The sequence below is a fragment of the Lates calcarifer genome, unplaced genomic scaffold, assembly GCF_001640805.2.
Source record: "Lates calcarifer isolate ASB-BC8 unplaced genomic scaffold, TLL_Latcal_v3 _unitig_4490_quiver_3641, whole genome shotgun sequence".
In the NCBI taxonomy this organism is placed as follows: domain Eukaryota; kingdom Metazoa; phylum Chordata; class Actinopteri; family Centropomidae; genus Lates; species Lates calcarifer.
The window spans coordinates 1-15,121 of record NW_026116931.1 but is presented as its reverse complement, the minus strand read 5'-3'; the positions used below and the strand labels follow the sequence as shown (position 1 = coordinate 15,121).

Here is a 15,121-nt window from a genome sequence, read left to right as displayed (position 1 = left end):
CATCTCAGTGATCTCTATAGCATCCATACTAACAAAATGCCTAATAGTAAAGGATGTGTAGGAATGAGGAGAAGAAAGAATGATACTACCCAAATCGCTGAGTATTAGAAATGTTTATAAATTTAATAATAATATAGGTTTTAGAAATGCTATAAGGTTATTTACTTTTGTTTATGCACTATTGTGAATTATGTTTTCGGTTTTTGCTTCTGTTTCAGGTGTCGGGAGCACAGCATGAGACTGCATCTGAGTGTCTTTCTTCCATTTGTGAAAGGGATATGCCTTATGTCTTCAGATTTACAGGTTTACCATTTAGTAGGTATTCATCACATTACATTTTGTGATAAATGTGTCACATCTGTTTCACACCTAAAACAAAAGCAGACTAGGCTGTTTGTCAGTAATTATCGCTTGATGAAAAGGTGAAATATGTCAATATAGATGTAAGTATGAGTTGTTAAATTAAGATATTATTACACGCTAGGCCTCTGCTCAGCGAATGGGCAGTGCTTCATATGAATAATACCACTGCAATAAACCTTTGAACTGTGAAATATGTTTATGTTGTTTGTTCTCTGTGAGTCTTTGTTTTAATTTCTAACACATCAAGGCTGTCGTGCAGCAGAGGAGGCTGGGAACAATGGCTCCGACGAAGTACAGCACACACTTCAAAGTGAAGCACGGTGTATCAATTACCAGAGAACAGTCCCTCATTAAGACATCAAAAGGCATTGGTTTGTTTGGAGCATCAGAAGGGTTTTATTTGTAGGAGAGATGGCTTATATAACTTGCCTGCTATAGTGGGGGGACATAAGCAGAAAAGAATCTGTTGCTCCTGTTCACCTCCACACACAATGTCCTCCATATTAATTGTGCTCAATGGGCCTTTAATTAAAATCTCTTTCCTGAGAGGGAGGGGTAGTGTTTATTTAACTGAATGGACTGTTTCCTTTAGAATATACAACAAATCATATATTTCATTTGCTTGCAGATGATATTCAGTTATTCATGTACAGTATTTTAACCCTTAAAACTTGACAAAATTTGATAAAATTGGCATTTTATAATGCCACTAAAAATTTTGCATTCAGATCAGAAAAAAATCTATTGATATTCAGCAGCTCTTCTAGTAGCTCTCCAGCCTGTAGTGGAGGAGATGGTGGTGGTAGTGGAGGTGGTGGGTGGGGGTCTCTGTGGCAGATAATGGATGCAGAGGGGAGAGGATGCTCCTCCTCCAAGCTTCATAACCCAGAGTCACACCGCTCCAGTCTGTCTGTGTCACACTGCTGAGACTGAGGTAAGAAAAGCCCACACTTTGATTATTTATTTATCATGGCGGCTTGGTTTTTGCCTACATTTTATCTTATTCCTCCTTCAGCTCAAGCTTTCTATGCTTTTGTTTCTTCCATCTTTGCTTCTTATTTCTTAATTTTTAGATATTTGGATTTCCTTCAGTGTCTCTTTAATGTGCCATGCTGGCTGCTGATGTTGTCCATTTGGAAAATCAGAAACAATTAGGAACAAATTTCTTGCATCTACTTACTTGACAAAATGTTAAAACATATGTTTTCCATTAATATATTTTGTTAAGATAAAATACTAAAGGTGTAAACGTGATATAGGTCTTATGTAGTAGACAAAAACTGCTGTTTGAATTTGATGATTTGATTAAAGTTTGTATTGATGCAGTTTTAAAAGCAAAATAAGAGTAAATCAGATGTGTCAGTGAGGCAGTCAAACACAGAGCGCTGAAGTGCTCTATCCTTTGTTAGTGTTATATGGTCCACTAATCAATGAATAATGTATTATGAATGTATGTGTGTGTGTGTGTGTTATGTGATCTGTGCAGAAAGCCAGAGGGCCTCAGAGATGACGGCGAGCTATATAACATTAACCCTGGATTCTGAACATCGACTGATGACACAGGACAGCAAACACTGTAAGCAAATAATACAATATTTTAATTTAAACATAGTTTACATTGTGCTTCTGATAAATGTACTAAATAGCATGATGTAAAGAATAATCAAGTACATGTAGTGAATATTAATGAAAATTAGTGTTTAGTGCTTTTTCCCCTCAATGTTTGGGTTTAAAATACTGCCTGAAATTTCAACTGTAATTTCATCATAATTTCAATACTGACCAGTCTAAAAAGCATCAGGTCATCTCTGTTAAAACCAAAAAGAGCATAAATACCAGCTTAGACAACCTAACAGCATTAGCTGTTGTAAACAGGACTGTTACATGAGCACAAATCTTCAGAATGTAGCCTTCTAACTATTTTTATCATGTTTCACCTGCATGTAAAAAGTGTGAATGTATAACTAATAACAAAGCTGTTATTTAAGTGATTTTTTTCCCCTGGACAGATCAGGAGAGGTGTAGTGATGTTGGCTAACAGTTTAACATTTTGTTCGTCTGCGTGACAGACCAGGAGGCCCTGGAGAGTGTGGTGGAGAGGAAGTCAGTGATGGAGGATGATGAAGACAAGGAACAGACTCTCTGTGCAGAGAATCAGGAGGAAGACCACCTGAAGAAGCCTCGCAGAAAGGACACACCCGTCCTCAACTCTCCTCCACATATACCAGGTAGGTGGTGTTTACACGCACACACGCAAGCATGATTTCATATGGTAATGGACCATTAGCACTTACTAGCTTTTTCTGGAGCTATCACTTGCATTGAGTGGTTGCCATCATGAAGTTAGATGTGAATGCCCTTGATGACATCTGATCTCCCAGTGGACGTTGCGAGTGGTTCTATTCAGTCTCTTGTCCAGGGTCATTGCTGTCTCACTGTGTGTTCCCCACAGCTGTCACATGTGATGTCATGATGGTGTCATATACCACTCTAGTTAATAGAGGGGTGCAGGGATTATGTATTTTTGTAGACCAGCCTGGAAGTTAGCATCACCCTGGTTTCCTCTACAAAAAGCAGTGGCATGAGGTATTTGACCAGTGTTGTAGGATCCATCTGAGACTTGTCTTCATGGTGGCTTGTCCCCCTAGGTGCACACTTTCACCTGGTGTGATCAGGTGTGGATGGTTGAAGGAGCTTGTACTGTTTTTACAATGAAGCCCCCTGGAAGGGAATGGGCTGCTAAGCTGGGATTCTTTGCAGTGAAGGCATTACTATTCTGGAAGCTTGTGGTGGGCCGTGCTGCGGGATGAGATGTGAAACGAAACCGTGGTTCCTGGCACAGTCTCAGTCAGTTCTCAGGCCAAGGTTCTCTGGTGTTCCTTGCATGGTGACCTGGTGGTGGTGGTGGTGTCTGGTGTTCCTTGAATTCAGAGCACATGACAGAATCCAGGATACGGTCTTTGCCAAGTGTTTGTTTGGAGACATAGTAATGCATGGGTACAAGCAGATATATCCAGTCGAGTGACTATTTCAAGCCTGTTGAAGGAAGTCTATAAATCAATCCCGCCTAATGTTGTGTAGGTCCCCTTCTGTAGTTTTATGTTGCTGTTTCTATTGTCACATTCATCACAAAAACAAGAAGCCTTTTCTTCTTTCTCTTTAGGAGTGAAACTGCTGAAGGTGGAGAAGCAAATGGTCCACTTAGAGGATGAGGAAAAGGATGTCAAGAATTAATTTTTATTTTGTTGTCAAAATATATTTTTATGTTCACAGTCTCATTAAATGTTGCTTTGACCAAAAATTCAATTTTCACATTGTGTCTTTTTCTACTCCCCTCACTGCACCAGAATTAAAGAAAGATAATTTAATGTTTTTGTGGTGGTACTTCAGTTCCCTGACACAAATTTACATTACTCTTGTGAAACACATGAAATTAAATTTAAGTAATGTACGAAAACATCTAGGGCATTGGGGTTAAAGTCACATATGGAATACACTTTTAGTGGGATAACAGTTCTATTTTATTTCTGTTTTACTGGGAATCAGAGCCTTGCCACAAGGGTGAAAAGAAATGAAATATAAAAATAAAAAAATATCAACTGTAAGGGCATTACTTCTTTTACAATAACAAACTCCTGAAGTCAACTGGTTTTACAGCTTTCTTGCTGGAAATTATAGTGTTTGTGCCCATATGTTAAAAAAAAAAAAAAAAAAAGCTGCCAGAGGGAGATAAAATAAACTGCATCCCCTTTGGGAGAAATAACCATGGGAGATAACTGATATCTGAAGATTTTAGAATAAAAACATACACATCATGTATGTCAGTGAGGCCTTAAGCCAAAAAACGTAAATCCATTTTGTTTTCCACAAAGCCCCACTCACACACGCATTCATACAATGCTAGCTCTAACTTTCACACACTTATAATTCCAGAGACATTTAACTGTATCTTCTTGATGCTGATTTAAAACGCATCAAATGACTGAGGAGCGTTTAATTAAAACAGTTCAGCTCTCAGTAGCTATGAGTTTCTGATTCTCAGTGCTAGACACATTAATTTAGAGTACCATTAGTACTGAGATTCTATATGCAGCCCTGAACATAACAAAATAGGCAAAAACAAACAATAAGAATAAGCTTACTGCTTAGCCACAGCTAGATAAAAGAGCACATAAATGTTCACACCTGGCTGGGAGAGGAGGTCAAGCAGTACAAGCAATGGGTATGCCCACAGACAATAAAATATAAATCCATCCATCCATCCATTCATCATCTATACTGCTCATCTGAAATGGTTACCAAATAGCCTGACCTGCACGTCTTTGGACTGTGGGAGGAAGCCGGAGAACTTGGACAGAACCCACGTAGGCACAGGGAGAACATGCAAACGCCACACAGAAAAGCCCAGGATGACACAGGATTTGAACCTGGAACCTTCTTGCTGTGAGGGGACAGTGCTAACCACTGTACCTAAAATATGGATCATAGGCATAAAACATTAACCTTAAAATGATAAGCCAAAAATACAATTAAAAGTTATTTACAAACTTTTGCCTATAAAAAAATATGTTTAAGAGGAGATTTAAAAGAAGTGATAGAACCGCACAAAGAGAAAGGAGATGGCAGTGATAAAGGGGAAAGACATCACCAGCAGAGGGCAGCAGCAAGATCAGCTGGAATATAAGGCTGCAATATGCAAATATAAAGAGAGACAATCATGCAGGAGTATTTTGTGATGTGACATCATACTGATGTTGAACTCTCCAGTATACTATACGGTCACTTTCTGCGACGCAGGGAGATGCGCTGCAGTCTCCTGGCTTTTCCTCTGGCATCGATGGGCCGCATCTCAGTGACCTTTGACCTGACCAGCCGGTAGGAGCTGGCACAGTAGCTGGGTCTCTTGTAGCAATGGATTAGAGGACAGTCAGGTTGAGGGTCTACAAAGAAAACAAAATATGAGTTAGCATGGAGCCACATTCTAGTCTTTAAGCTGTGTGCATGTACCCTATCAAGATTTTTTAAATTCTACAAAATCTCAAAAGGTCAGCATTATACCCCTAAATACATTTTATGCCTTTGGGAGATCACATATGTTTCTGCTGTCGTAAATGCAACCAAGAAGCATCAGAAACAGATTGTATTTTGAACCACAGCAGGTGTCAGATTTTTATCTTACCCTCTCCTCCTGTTTATTAGTCCACTGACTAAGATGCACTGTATGTCATTCCTAAAAAGAGCAACTTTACAAAAGGTGAAAACCTTGTAATTATAGTGGTTGTGAGAAACACTAGCAGTACCACAGTGTAAGTATAAACCACCCCAAGTAAACAGTCTCTATCAGCAGACTGTACTTGAAAACTTGTGAAATCTTAATCTGCAAAAGTAACTAGTAACTGTGTCATTTACTTGTTTCCATGGCAGGTTTCTAGGTGAAACAGTTGACAGAGTGCATACCATTCTGACTCTGCCGCTGCTGCTTATCTGTGTGGCTCTCAGGTTTCCTCTTGTCTGCGTCATTTGGGTCTGATCCCTGCAAGGAACCCACAGCCCTTCCTGGATTTTTGTCTCCTTCCCCCTTTTTAGGCTGTTGCTCCTCCTGCTGCGGCCTGTCCCCCGCCTCCTCCTGTCCCGTGTTGGCTCCGTCAACAGTTCTTGGCTTTTTCTCCTCTTCTGTTTCCTTCTTTTTTTGACCATCCTCCTCTCCCTCCTTCCTGATCTTTACATCTATTGGCACACACACATGCACAATTTAGAAATCTGTCTCAGTGAGAGAGACTGAGTATGGCTCCATTTGATCTTTTTCACATACATATTGTTGTCAAAAGAATCGTGACATTGTCCAGTGAAAATAATTAGAGAAACCAATACAGAGTTTTGACTAAGACCTAAACCTCAGCCCATTCCTACAAATATCTTGCTGTCTGACCCTATTATGGTTGTCCACAGAAATTTAGTTGGAAAAAAGGGTCCTTGTGTGTACCTCTTGGTATTGTTCATCTGTTATATGGCCACTGTTAGACTGTGTGGACTGAACTCTGATGAAACTTCAAACTTTTAATGAATGAACATACTATTTGTCTATTCTAATAATTCTATTTCTTAAACATCTATAATGGCAATTTTGCTGCATGTGTGGTGAGCTAGTACACACATCATAAAGCTGTTCAGCCCATGAACATGCCTATACCTGCCCAAAGCCTTGGAAAACATCACCAACAAATATCTTTTCAGAGGCTAACATGCTGGGAGCTGGTCAGATCTGTATCTGGAAATGTGGATCCCAAGCAAAGATTGGAGAGAGAGCCTTGTTAAGATCGACTTATTTGAATGAGAGATAGTAAGAGATCAGTGTGGCTACCTTTAGCTGCCTGGGCTTTCCATAATTCTCTGTTGTGATGAATCTCTTGGTTCCATGTGACCTTGAAGCTTTTGAAGTCCACTGTGGTCAGAGAGCAGCTGCCGTCTGAGCCTGTACTCTTCACACTGGAATGTTTGCCATCACTGCCACTAATACTGTTGATACTGTTGACATGCACACATGCATGTGCACAACATAAACACACGCACACACATTAAGTCATAAACATGTACATGTACACCAGCTGTTAAAAAGGTGGATTAAACAATGTGACAGTATTTGTGTCTGTTGTCTCTAAAAATGACACCTTTTATGTTACACCTGATAAATAAATTGAGCATTATTATAAAATAATATAACTATACTGATACATTGTGGTCAAACAGAATTGTTAATGAAATTACATTCACCAAATGAAGAGGGAACTCATATACAGTAGTTGACCAAAAAAAAAAAAAAAACATTTGTTAAGTTCATTTAGTGCACAGTTACTGTAAACATTCCCTAAAGCTGGAAACAGTCAGATATTCATTAAGTTAAGAAACTACTACTTGTTACAACTCTGTATGATGTGTCACTTTACTTAAGGGGACACAAAAGAGTAGGTGATGATCAAACCATTGTAGAGTAATGAGGAATTACCTGCCACTGTAATTCACACATTTGATTCCTTGTAAAGAGCTGGTCATGTTGTTCACTTCTCATCTAATGGCCCTACACTGACATCTACTGTCAAAATTATGAATGAAATTTTTTGTCATGGAAGTCACATTGATCCCTTTATGATTTTTTTTTAATGAAAAGTCAGCACAAAACTGCAAATCAGATAAGTGATAACACCTGTGAGGTTGGACTGTGGGTGTGCAGGGCCTTTAATAATGGAACAGGCTCATGCAAAGTCCCACATGGAACAATAATATTATTGTTAAGGTTTAGAGTGGCAGGGCATGATATTATGTTATACTATGACCAGTGTTTTGACCAATAATACAGTTAGTAGAGACTTTGTCATTGAGTATTGGACAACATCACCATAGAAACATCTAACATATCAGTTGTGTCTGATAGAATATGTGTCTGTTTTCTGCGTGACCTGTGACCTCTCATGCGTTGTCACCTAGAGTGCCTGAAGCCCGTCAATCCAGAGCGAGACGCCTCCTCGATGAGCGGCGTCACAATCTTCTCGATCATTTCCGTCAGTACGGTGAACGTTGGCTCCACAATGAAGTCGATGAATCCTGAAGGAAACAATAACCGTGTCAGACTGATATTCACTCTGTACCTCTCTGCTACACTATGACCCCTTATTAAATATACTGAGGTGAAAACCAAATGAATCCCCATACTGAGCAGCTTAAGTGTATCAGTGTAGCTTACCGATTTGGGACTGGGCCACCATGGTGGATTTGCGGTCACAGAGAGGAGAGAAAGGTAGACCCAGCTCTGCTTCTTTATCACCCTAAAAACAAATTCAACATCATATGGCGCCGTCAGCACAGGTTCATTTATACACAATTTAATTATCTTCTTTTACTCATTTTTTTTTAATATCAAAATGTTAGGACGTGACTGGTCATTGAGCTGTGTTTTTTGGATGCCCTGTGCTTACAGCGAAAAGAAGGACTAACCCAAGTAACATGTATGTATACATTTAACAGTGTTGCTGATGGCAACAATATTTGGAGACTACCTGTCTGAAGAACTCCTCTAGTAGGGATGTGGTCCAGTGGTGATGAAGTTCCCAGCGTTTGGCTGGGTGGCTGATGTCAGCGGTGTGCAGAAGCAGGGATAAGGCCTTTGGTTTGTCAATCCTGCAAATACAGTCAAGTCAGTCACTTCTGGGCTGCTGTCAATAATACAACCTGCTGCTGTCCAACTGCTGAAGAAAAGTCCTTGCCTAGCTTAACTTTGGAAGCTTGTGATATTCTGCAGTTTCTTGCAATTTCCTGTGTGAAGTGTCTGATTTTTAAAGAAGAAACAACAGGGCTCAAAATGGATTGTCATGCTAGTAACAGATGATACTCTGCTATTATGGAGAGGTAAAGTGTTCGGCTACATTTTCGACTGAAGTGACCCCCCAAACACAAACTGTTAATGCAAAGTTGGAATATTGGAACATTAAGCTGAAAACAACCATTTGTTAATCAGGTGGTGCTTCATTGAATGCCTAAAAAAGAATTTGGTCAACTTTAGGAGGAGGTTTAGACTATCCTGAAATCATGATATAGGTACTTCAACCCAACAGTGTCAGCATCCCCATCGAGGTGTAGAGGTTTGTGTGAGGCCGGTTTACAGCTTGGGGGACCATCAACAAAACTGCTACTGACTCACTCAGAGGTGAAACCCACTACTTACGCCTCAGGCTGTTGCAAAAGGCCTTTCATGGCTTTGATCTGCTGGAAGTGGCACGACATGTCAGTGGCCAGCACCATCTCCACTACCAGAGTCCGCAGCTCTCTGAAAGAATGAATGACAATGGAAAGCTATACTTTGTGTTTAGTGCTATTTGGCACATGAGGAAATAATAGTATTGTAACACACTGAAGTGAGACAATGAACATGGGAAATTTTATTTGCTGAACATCAGCATATTAACACTGTTACAGTAAATATAGCAGCATGCTGCTGTCAGCATTTAGCTCAAGACCCTGCTGTCCAGCTGAGGGAGGATGCTTGTTGAATTCCATTAATTGATTGTAGCAGCCTTATAGACTGACTACTGTGACTCTTTGGTCTTGTTGTTTTATGGGTACAAAATGGAGACTGTCTTTTCTCACCTCCAGTCATCTTTGGAAAGATTAGAGAGGATGTTCATTTCGTCATCGTTCTGTAGAAGGCGATAGGCAGCACTGACATGGTGGTTCTCCAGAACGGCTCGGTCATTGTACAACATGGCGGTGTCTGACCTGCGAAATCCCACACACATTCATCAGAAGCCATATCTTTAAGAAAATGTTATTATTATTTTATTTTCACTGTCTAATCATGGACGCTTATTCAATGCTGAAATTACCTGGTCTGAATATGAAAGTTATTGGTGGTCCCTGTATGTTCAAAGTCATGGATGGCAGCTGCAAAGATTATGGCAAAGATTTCCAACTCAGTTAGCCAGTGCTGACAGCAAGACAGACAGACAGACACACACAGAAAGAGGAAGAGAGGAAGGGAGGGAGAAAGAGAAAAGAGAGAGAGGTCAAAAGGAATAAAAAGCTGAGTGTGCTGAGTGACTGTAGGCACTCCTGGACGCTGAGGCCTCTTATAGCTCTCCTTAAGGATTAGTTGTAGTACTTGCTTCTGAAAAAAAAAAAATGTTTTCCAGTTTGTGCTTTGCATCGGCATTAACCCAACACCAGACTTACCACTATGCCAGTCTTGAGAAGGAAGTAATGGATGGTCTGTGTGACGTCGGCAGCATGCATCAGGTTGTGGTAGGGGTTCTTGTATTTGCTGTAGCCCACCTCCAACGAGTCCACAAATGATATGAGGGCAGAGATGGGGACCTGACGTAGAGGCGACACAACAAAGAAGCATGATGACAAATATGACCCTCTCTGAGCCAGGACATACACAGTAGTATGCAGTAGTAGTAATATGTAGTAAAAACACAAAATATTATAAGTCAAAGTTACAATTTAAGTAGGTGGTAATCAGAATACATTCTTAAAAATCAACTTACTGCCATATTTTCAGGTCTAGCGAACAAACAAACCAACCAGCAAGTGGAGACCAGTCAATTCACAATAAGCATGACAGATACTATATTTCTGGCCTTGCTCTGAGCAACACTGCAGATTTACATTTTTGTTATTTATATATATTCAAGTTGAGGGAAAACAGAGAAGGTTTCGTTTCTGGTGCTATTTTTTATTTTAAAGAGGGTTTCTTTAAGGTGAAAGTGAAAACAAAATGTTCTATTCACATAGTTTTATTTCCATTTTCTTGTTTTCTGATTTTCACATTAATGACAAATATAATGCTGTTGAAAATAAAAGGTAAGGGAAAAATGAGGTCTTCCTCCTTTGTTGCCTGACCAAAAAAAAAAAAAAAAAATCTGAGTGACCCCTGGGATCAGTCAATATGTTACTCACTTTGAGCAAATACATTACAAATAACATTAAGGGCATGTATTCTATAATCTGTAGTGAAATGCATAGTAACCCTCCAACAATGGTAGTATGCTCCCAACACCTGGTGGAGTTCCCCTTTAATGTTTGTGCCATCTGCTTTTGCTTGCAAATTTTAGTCTGAGAGTGGACACTACACACCGGGGGGGGGGGGGGACAATGGTGAGGACAGTGCACACACATTTGTAAGCTCTGAGGGCTCCAAACTGTTTGGTCTCATGTTTCATAATTCATAATCTAACAGACCAAACCGCTCCCTCTGCCACCTCTTCAGCATCTTTTCTTTTTTGACTTGTTGATGCTTCCATTCATCAACATAAAAGTTATTAGCACCTTGGAAATGGAATAATATATATACAATATCACAGGAACACATATCTGAAGTGACTGATCAAGGCAGTGGAAGTCGGCTGTTTGCTGGCATACCTTGAAACGATTGATCAAGTCGTATCTGGTGAGTAGTTCATAGAAGACAAATTTCAGAGCGTGGTCTCCGCTGGCATCATTCAATGCAAAAACATCAAAGGACCACATGTCTACATGCTAGAACAGACACATACAAACAAGTTTCATTAGCAAGTGAATATCAACACACCCCATTCATCTGCTCATTGCAGCTGTACCTTATTTTTTGGAAGGTATCAGAGACAAGAAAACAGAAATATACGAGTGACGTGTCAGTTTTTGTATATAACCCTGAACCTGCGAAGAATTTATAGATGTGTGTGTCTTGTGATGGTTGCCTAGAAAATGCTATAGCTCTTTTATCTTAACCTCTGACCTTTCCTGGCTGCAATGTGTCATTAAAGTGTTGTTTCAAATTAACTTGCACGTCAGCGGTGTGGTGCGGTGTGGTGTGGTTCTTTTTCTCATCAATAATTCATCATGTCGCACACTTAAAGCTCACCCTCTCTTCATCCCTCCACTCTAAAACCCTCACTCAGCTATCAGTTCAATAATGAACTGATGGATAGTTGATGAATGAATTAAGATTTTTCAAACTCAGCACGTGCATGGCGTTAAAACTAATGTACAAAATGAACAATGCATGTCACTGAATTTGCATATAGTGAAAGAATGAAAGAGATCTAAAATATCATCTCATGCCATTTGAATATGAATCTGTTACAAGCTTTTCATTCACCGTACACGAACAGAAACACACACTGATATACCTTGAGAACAGTGATGACATTTGGAGGATAACTGAAACCAGTCATGTTGGAGGTTCGTCTGTACATCCTGTCACAGACATGTAACATACGCAGAGACACATACCACAACACAGTGTCAAAACAAGCCGGCACGCATCGAATGTATCAGCTAATGGCTAGTATGGCAAGAATTTCAGTTTTCTTCAAAAAAAATAAATAAATAAAATAAATTATATCTATCTCGTGATTATGCAGAGAGGGTTTGGAATTGGGATGTATGATGTTTATAAAATAATAAAATAAAACCAAACAACTGAGCAGAATTCCTTGATTGTAATACTTAGGTGTTAGAAACATTTGGCACTAGGTACATCTGCAATATTAAGTTGTGGAACGGACAGTTTATTCTGAGCTCATGATGCACTTGGTGTTGACGTCCACCATGAGATGTACTGACATCGACAGCGTCATTTCCCACTAATGACAGCAGAGGGCAGAAAAGACCAGAGTCTGACTACGGAATTACTGTTGTAGTTTTTGGAAGCAAGCTCAAAGACACTACTTCCTTCCTAATCCTGAACCTGAAGTGGTCCTCGATACACCCTTCAGGACCATGCTCCTGGACTTGGATAGTTTAAACTCCATCCTAGCACCTCTGATGGTCTCAGTCATGTCCACCAGGATCCATCTACCCTCCTGTCACCATACTCTCAGTTATTGTCTTATCCTTTATGGCCACATTTTACCATCCTTTAACAGCTAATTCCAGCATGGGCCATTCACAACACATGTATTGTGTGATCAGCCAATAGTTAAATAACAAATAAGCAGACCCACTGAGAGTCTGAGGGGACAGACTGGAGTTAAATCCTGTTGGGACTTTTGTTGATTTCTACCAGTCATTAACCTGAGTACAATGAAGGAGAAGTAATGTTACTGGTTTTCTATTAATGTTTTTCAGTGTGGAAGGCAAACTGAATATATATGCATACACTTTCAACTGTTATAATCATCCTGTCACAACTGAGGAGGACTAAACAGTAGATTAATGTGCAAACCATATTAATTATATAAATACTACTAGATTATTTGTTATTAATAATGGATTAAATAATAAAGACTCATTATACTACCACCAGACCACAGCTTCCAGACATCAACAGAACCACACAAGACCCAACCAGATCATATGTAAGTAAACCAAACAACCAAAACCTCTCCACAAGATGCCAGCCTGCACTGCGTGGACGATGCTTCGGAAGCGTGGCTTGTCTTCGTTGCGGCGCAGGATCAGGCTTCTTTGCCGGGTAAAAGTGGAAGCCAGCCAGTCACGAACCTCTGATGGCACAGAGTCTGACTGGATGTCCCTCAGCTCATCCTCTGGATCCACCAGGCGCCTGCAGAAGAGGTAGATTCACAGAAACCCAAAACTCATACACTGTACAATTTCGCTGGCTACTTTGCATATGAACATAAAATTATGACTTAGCACTATTGTACTATTCTTTACTACTGACAGGACAAAATACACTAACAAAATGAAAATTACACCACCATCAGCACTATCAGAGCATCCTCCTTCCTCAGCTGCCATTTACACCAAAATTGAAAATATGTTGTTGTCCCACTCTTTGCTCTGCGTAACCAAGATGGTGACCGTTGAGAGTGAAAAGTGTCTGTTGTTCCATACTCAACTTTTTGACTGTTATATTTACAGTGCACTGCATGTTTCCATACTTGTCAGTGTGAATGCACTTGTGCACTCAAAATAGCAGTATGGAAGTACATGACTTTAGATACAACAATTATCTTGGAATCTTATAACTTTTTATACAGAATGTGCAATTACTTTTTAAAAACATAATGTATTCTTAAAAGAGGCTCATCACTTAAGTATCAGTGTTAACAGCAGAATATTATAGTAGTAAATACAATAATGTTCTGTAAGGAGAAAGGCCCACTTTAACTGGTATGTCTAAAAACAGCCCCCCAACAAATCCTGCATGTTACAGTTTAAGTAAAGAATCTGAATATTTCTCCACCATTGCTCAAGTCTATCACCAATTATAACTGGACCAAGCAGTATTCAAGAGGAATTTCTTTTGTCTCAACAGTACATGTTGAAGTATGGTTTGATGAAAGAAAGTTCCTTGCCTGGTTTCCTCAAAATACAGATTTTCAAGGACTGAAGCAGCATATTCCAGGTTTTTCTTCAGGTCTGTCACAGATGCCTCCCCCCTCTCCAGTTGCTTTACAAGACATCGCAACCTGCAACATAGCCACCACACCAACATCAGCATCTCCATTTAAACAATACCTACATTTGGAGTATAAAATCAGAAGCAAGGGAGACAATGAAATACCAGACATACAGCTTGTTACAAGCATTACAATCAGCTTTTGACAGATGGACTGTCACACTTTGATCCCAAATAAATCTTCACAGCTACAAGAAAAATTCAGATGAAATCTACTGTGGATATTTTTGGAACCTGGAGGAAGAATCATGTTTTTGGTGGCCTCCCAACCTTTCCTGTAGTGCCAGTATCACTTTAATGGTGAGTTCATTCACTCACTGAATATATCGTCTTTCCATTTTGGGCAACTCCATAAATTTGTTATCACCACCACCAAGGCAAAATGTTAAGATTCAGTTTTTCATAATATTATAAGCAGATTTAGATCACCACTCTCAGGCCAAACTGTATTTCTTGCATAATACATATGATGTTTGACATATGCATGTAATGTTAACACCAGGTCGAATTTTCAATTTGTCCAATACTTTAGTTATGACAATACTTGCAAAATAAATAGCAAAAATGCCAAAGTTCCAAAGTAGGTGAGTAAACATACTAAACATCATACCTAATAAGCACCCACTCTTTAACATTAATGCTGCAAGAGTCACTGCATTTTAATTCCGTAATATGCAAATTGTGCTGTGTGAGCGCTTGCCCAGGATTGGTGGATCTTAATTCCACTTCTCTCTCGATGTGGCTGATCGTATTTTAATTCTGTAATATGCTAATTACGCTGTGTGAGCTCTTGCCCAGGATTGGTTGACCCGCCTCTGCTCCTGATTGGCTCGGTGTTCTGCGTACATACCACTCCAACGA

At 39.6% G+C, this 15,121-nt stretch overlaps 2 protein-coding genes across 2 annotated transcripts; one reads left to right on the top strand and one right to left on the bottom strand.

Annotated features, from left to right (window-relative positions):
- Window positions 1-1,859: 1,859 nt before the first annotated feature.
- LOC108899939 (protein phosphatase 1 regulatory subunit 17-like) lies at window positions 1,860-3,859 on the top strand. The gene is made up of 3 exons (XM_018700681.2): window positions 1,860-1,939; window positions 2,433-2,591; window positions 3,527-3,859. Exons 1-3 carry the CDS (start codon window positions 1,870-1,872, stop codon window positions 3,595-3,597), a joined length of 300 nt encoding a protein of 99 aa, XP_018556197.1. The 5' UTR covers window positions 1,860-1,869; the 3' UTR covers window positions 3,598-3,859.
- Window positions 3,860-4,519: 660 nt separating this feature from the next.
- Window positions 4,520-12,089, bottom strand: LOC108899938 (dual specificity calcium/calmodulin-dependent 3',5'-cyclic nucleotide phosphodiesterase 1C-like). Its single transcript, XM_018700680.2, has 13 exons — window positions 12,024-12,089; window positions 11,275-11,391; window positions 10,084-10,224; window positions 9,738-9,838; window positions 9,502-9,630; window positions 9,080-9,181; window positions 8,415-8,535; window positions 8,102-8,183; window positions 7,842-7,962; window positions 6,725-6,888; window positions 5,821-6,090; window positions 4,970-5,303; window positions 4,520-4,833 (listed from the first exon to the last, which is right to left on the bottom strand). Exons 1-12 carry the CDS (start codon window positions 12,087-12,089, stop codon window positions 5,143-5,145), a joined length of 1,575 nt encoding a protein of 524 aa, XP_018556196.2. The 3' UTR covers window positions 4,520-4,833; window positions 4,970-5,142.
- Between the last annotated feature and the right edge of the window lie 3,032 nt (window positions 12,090-15,121).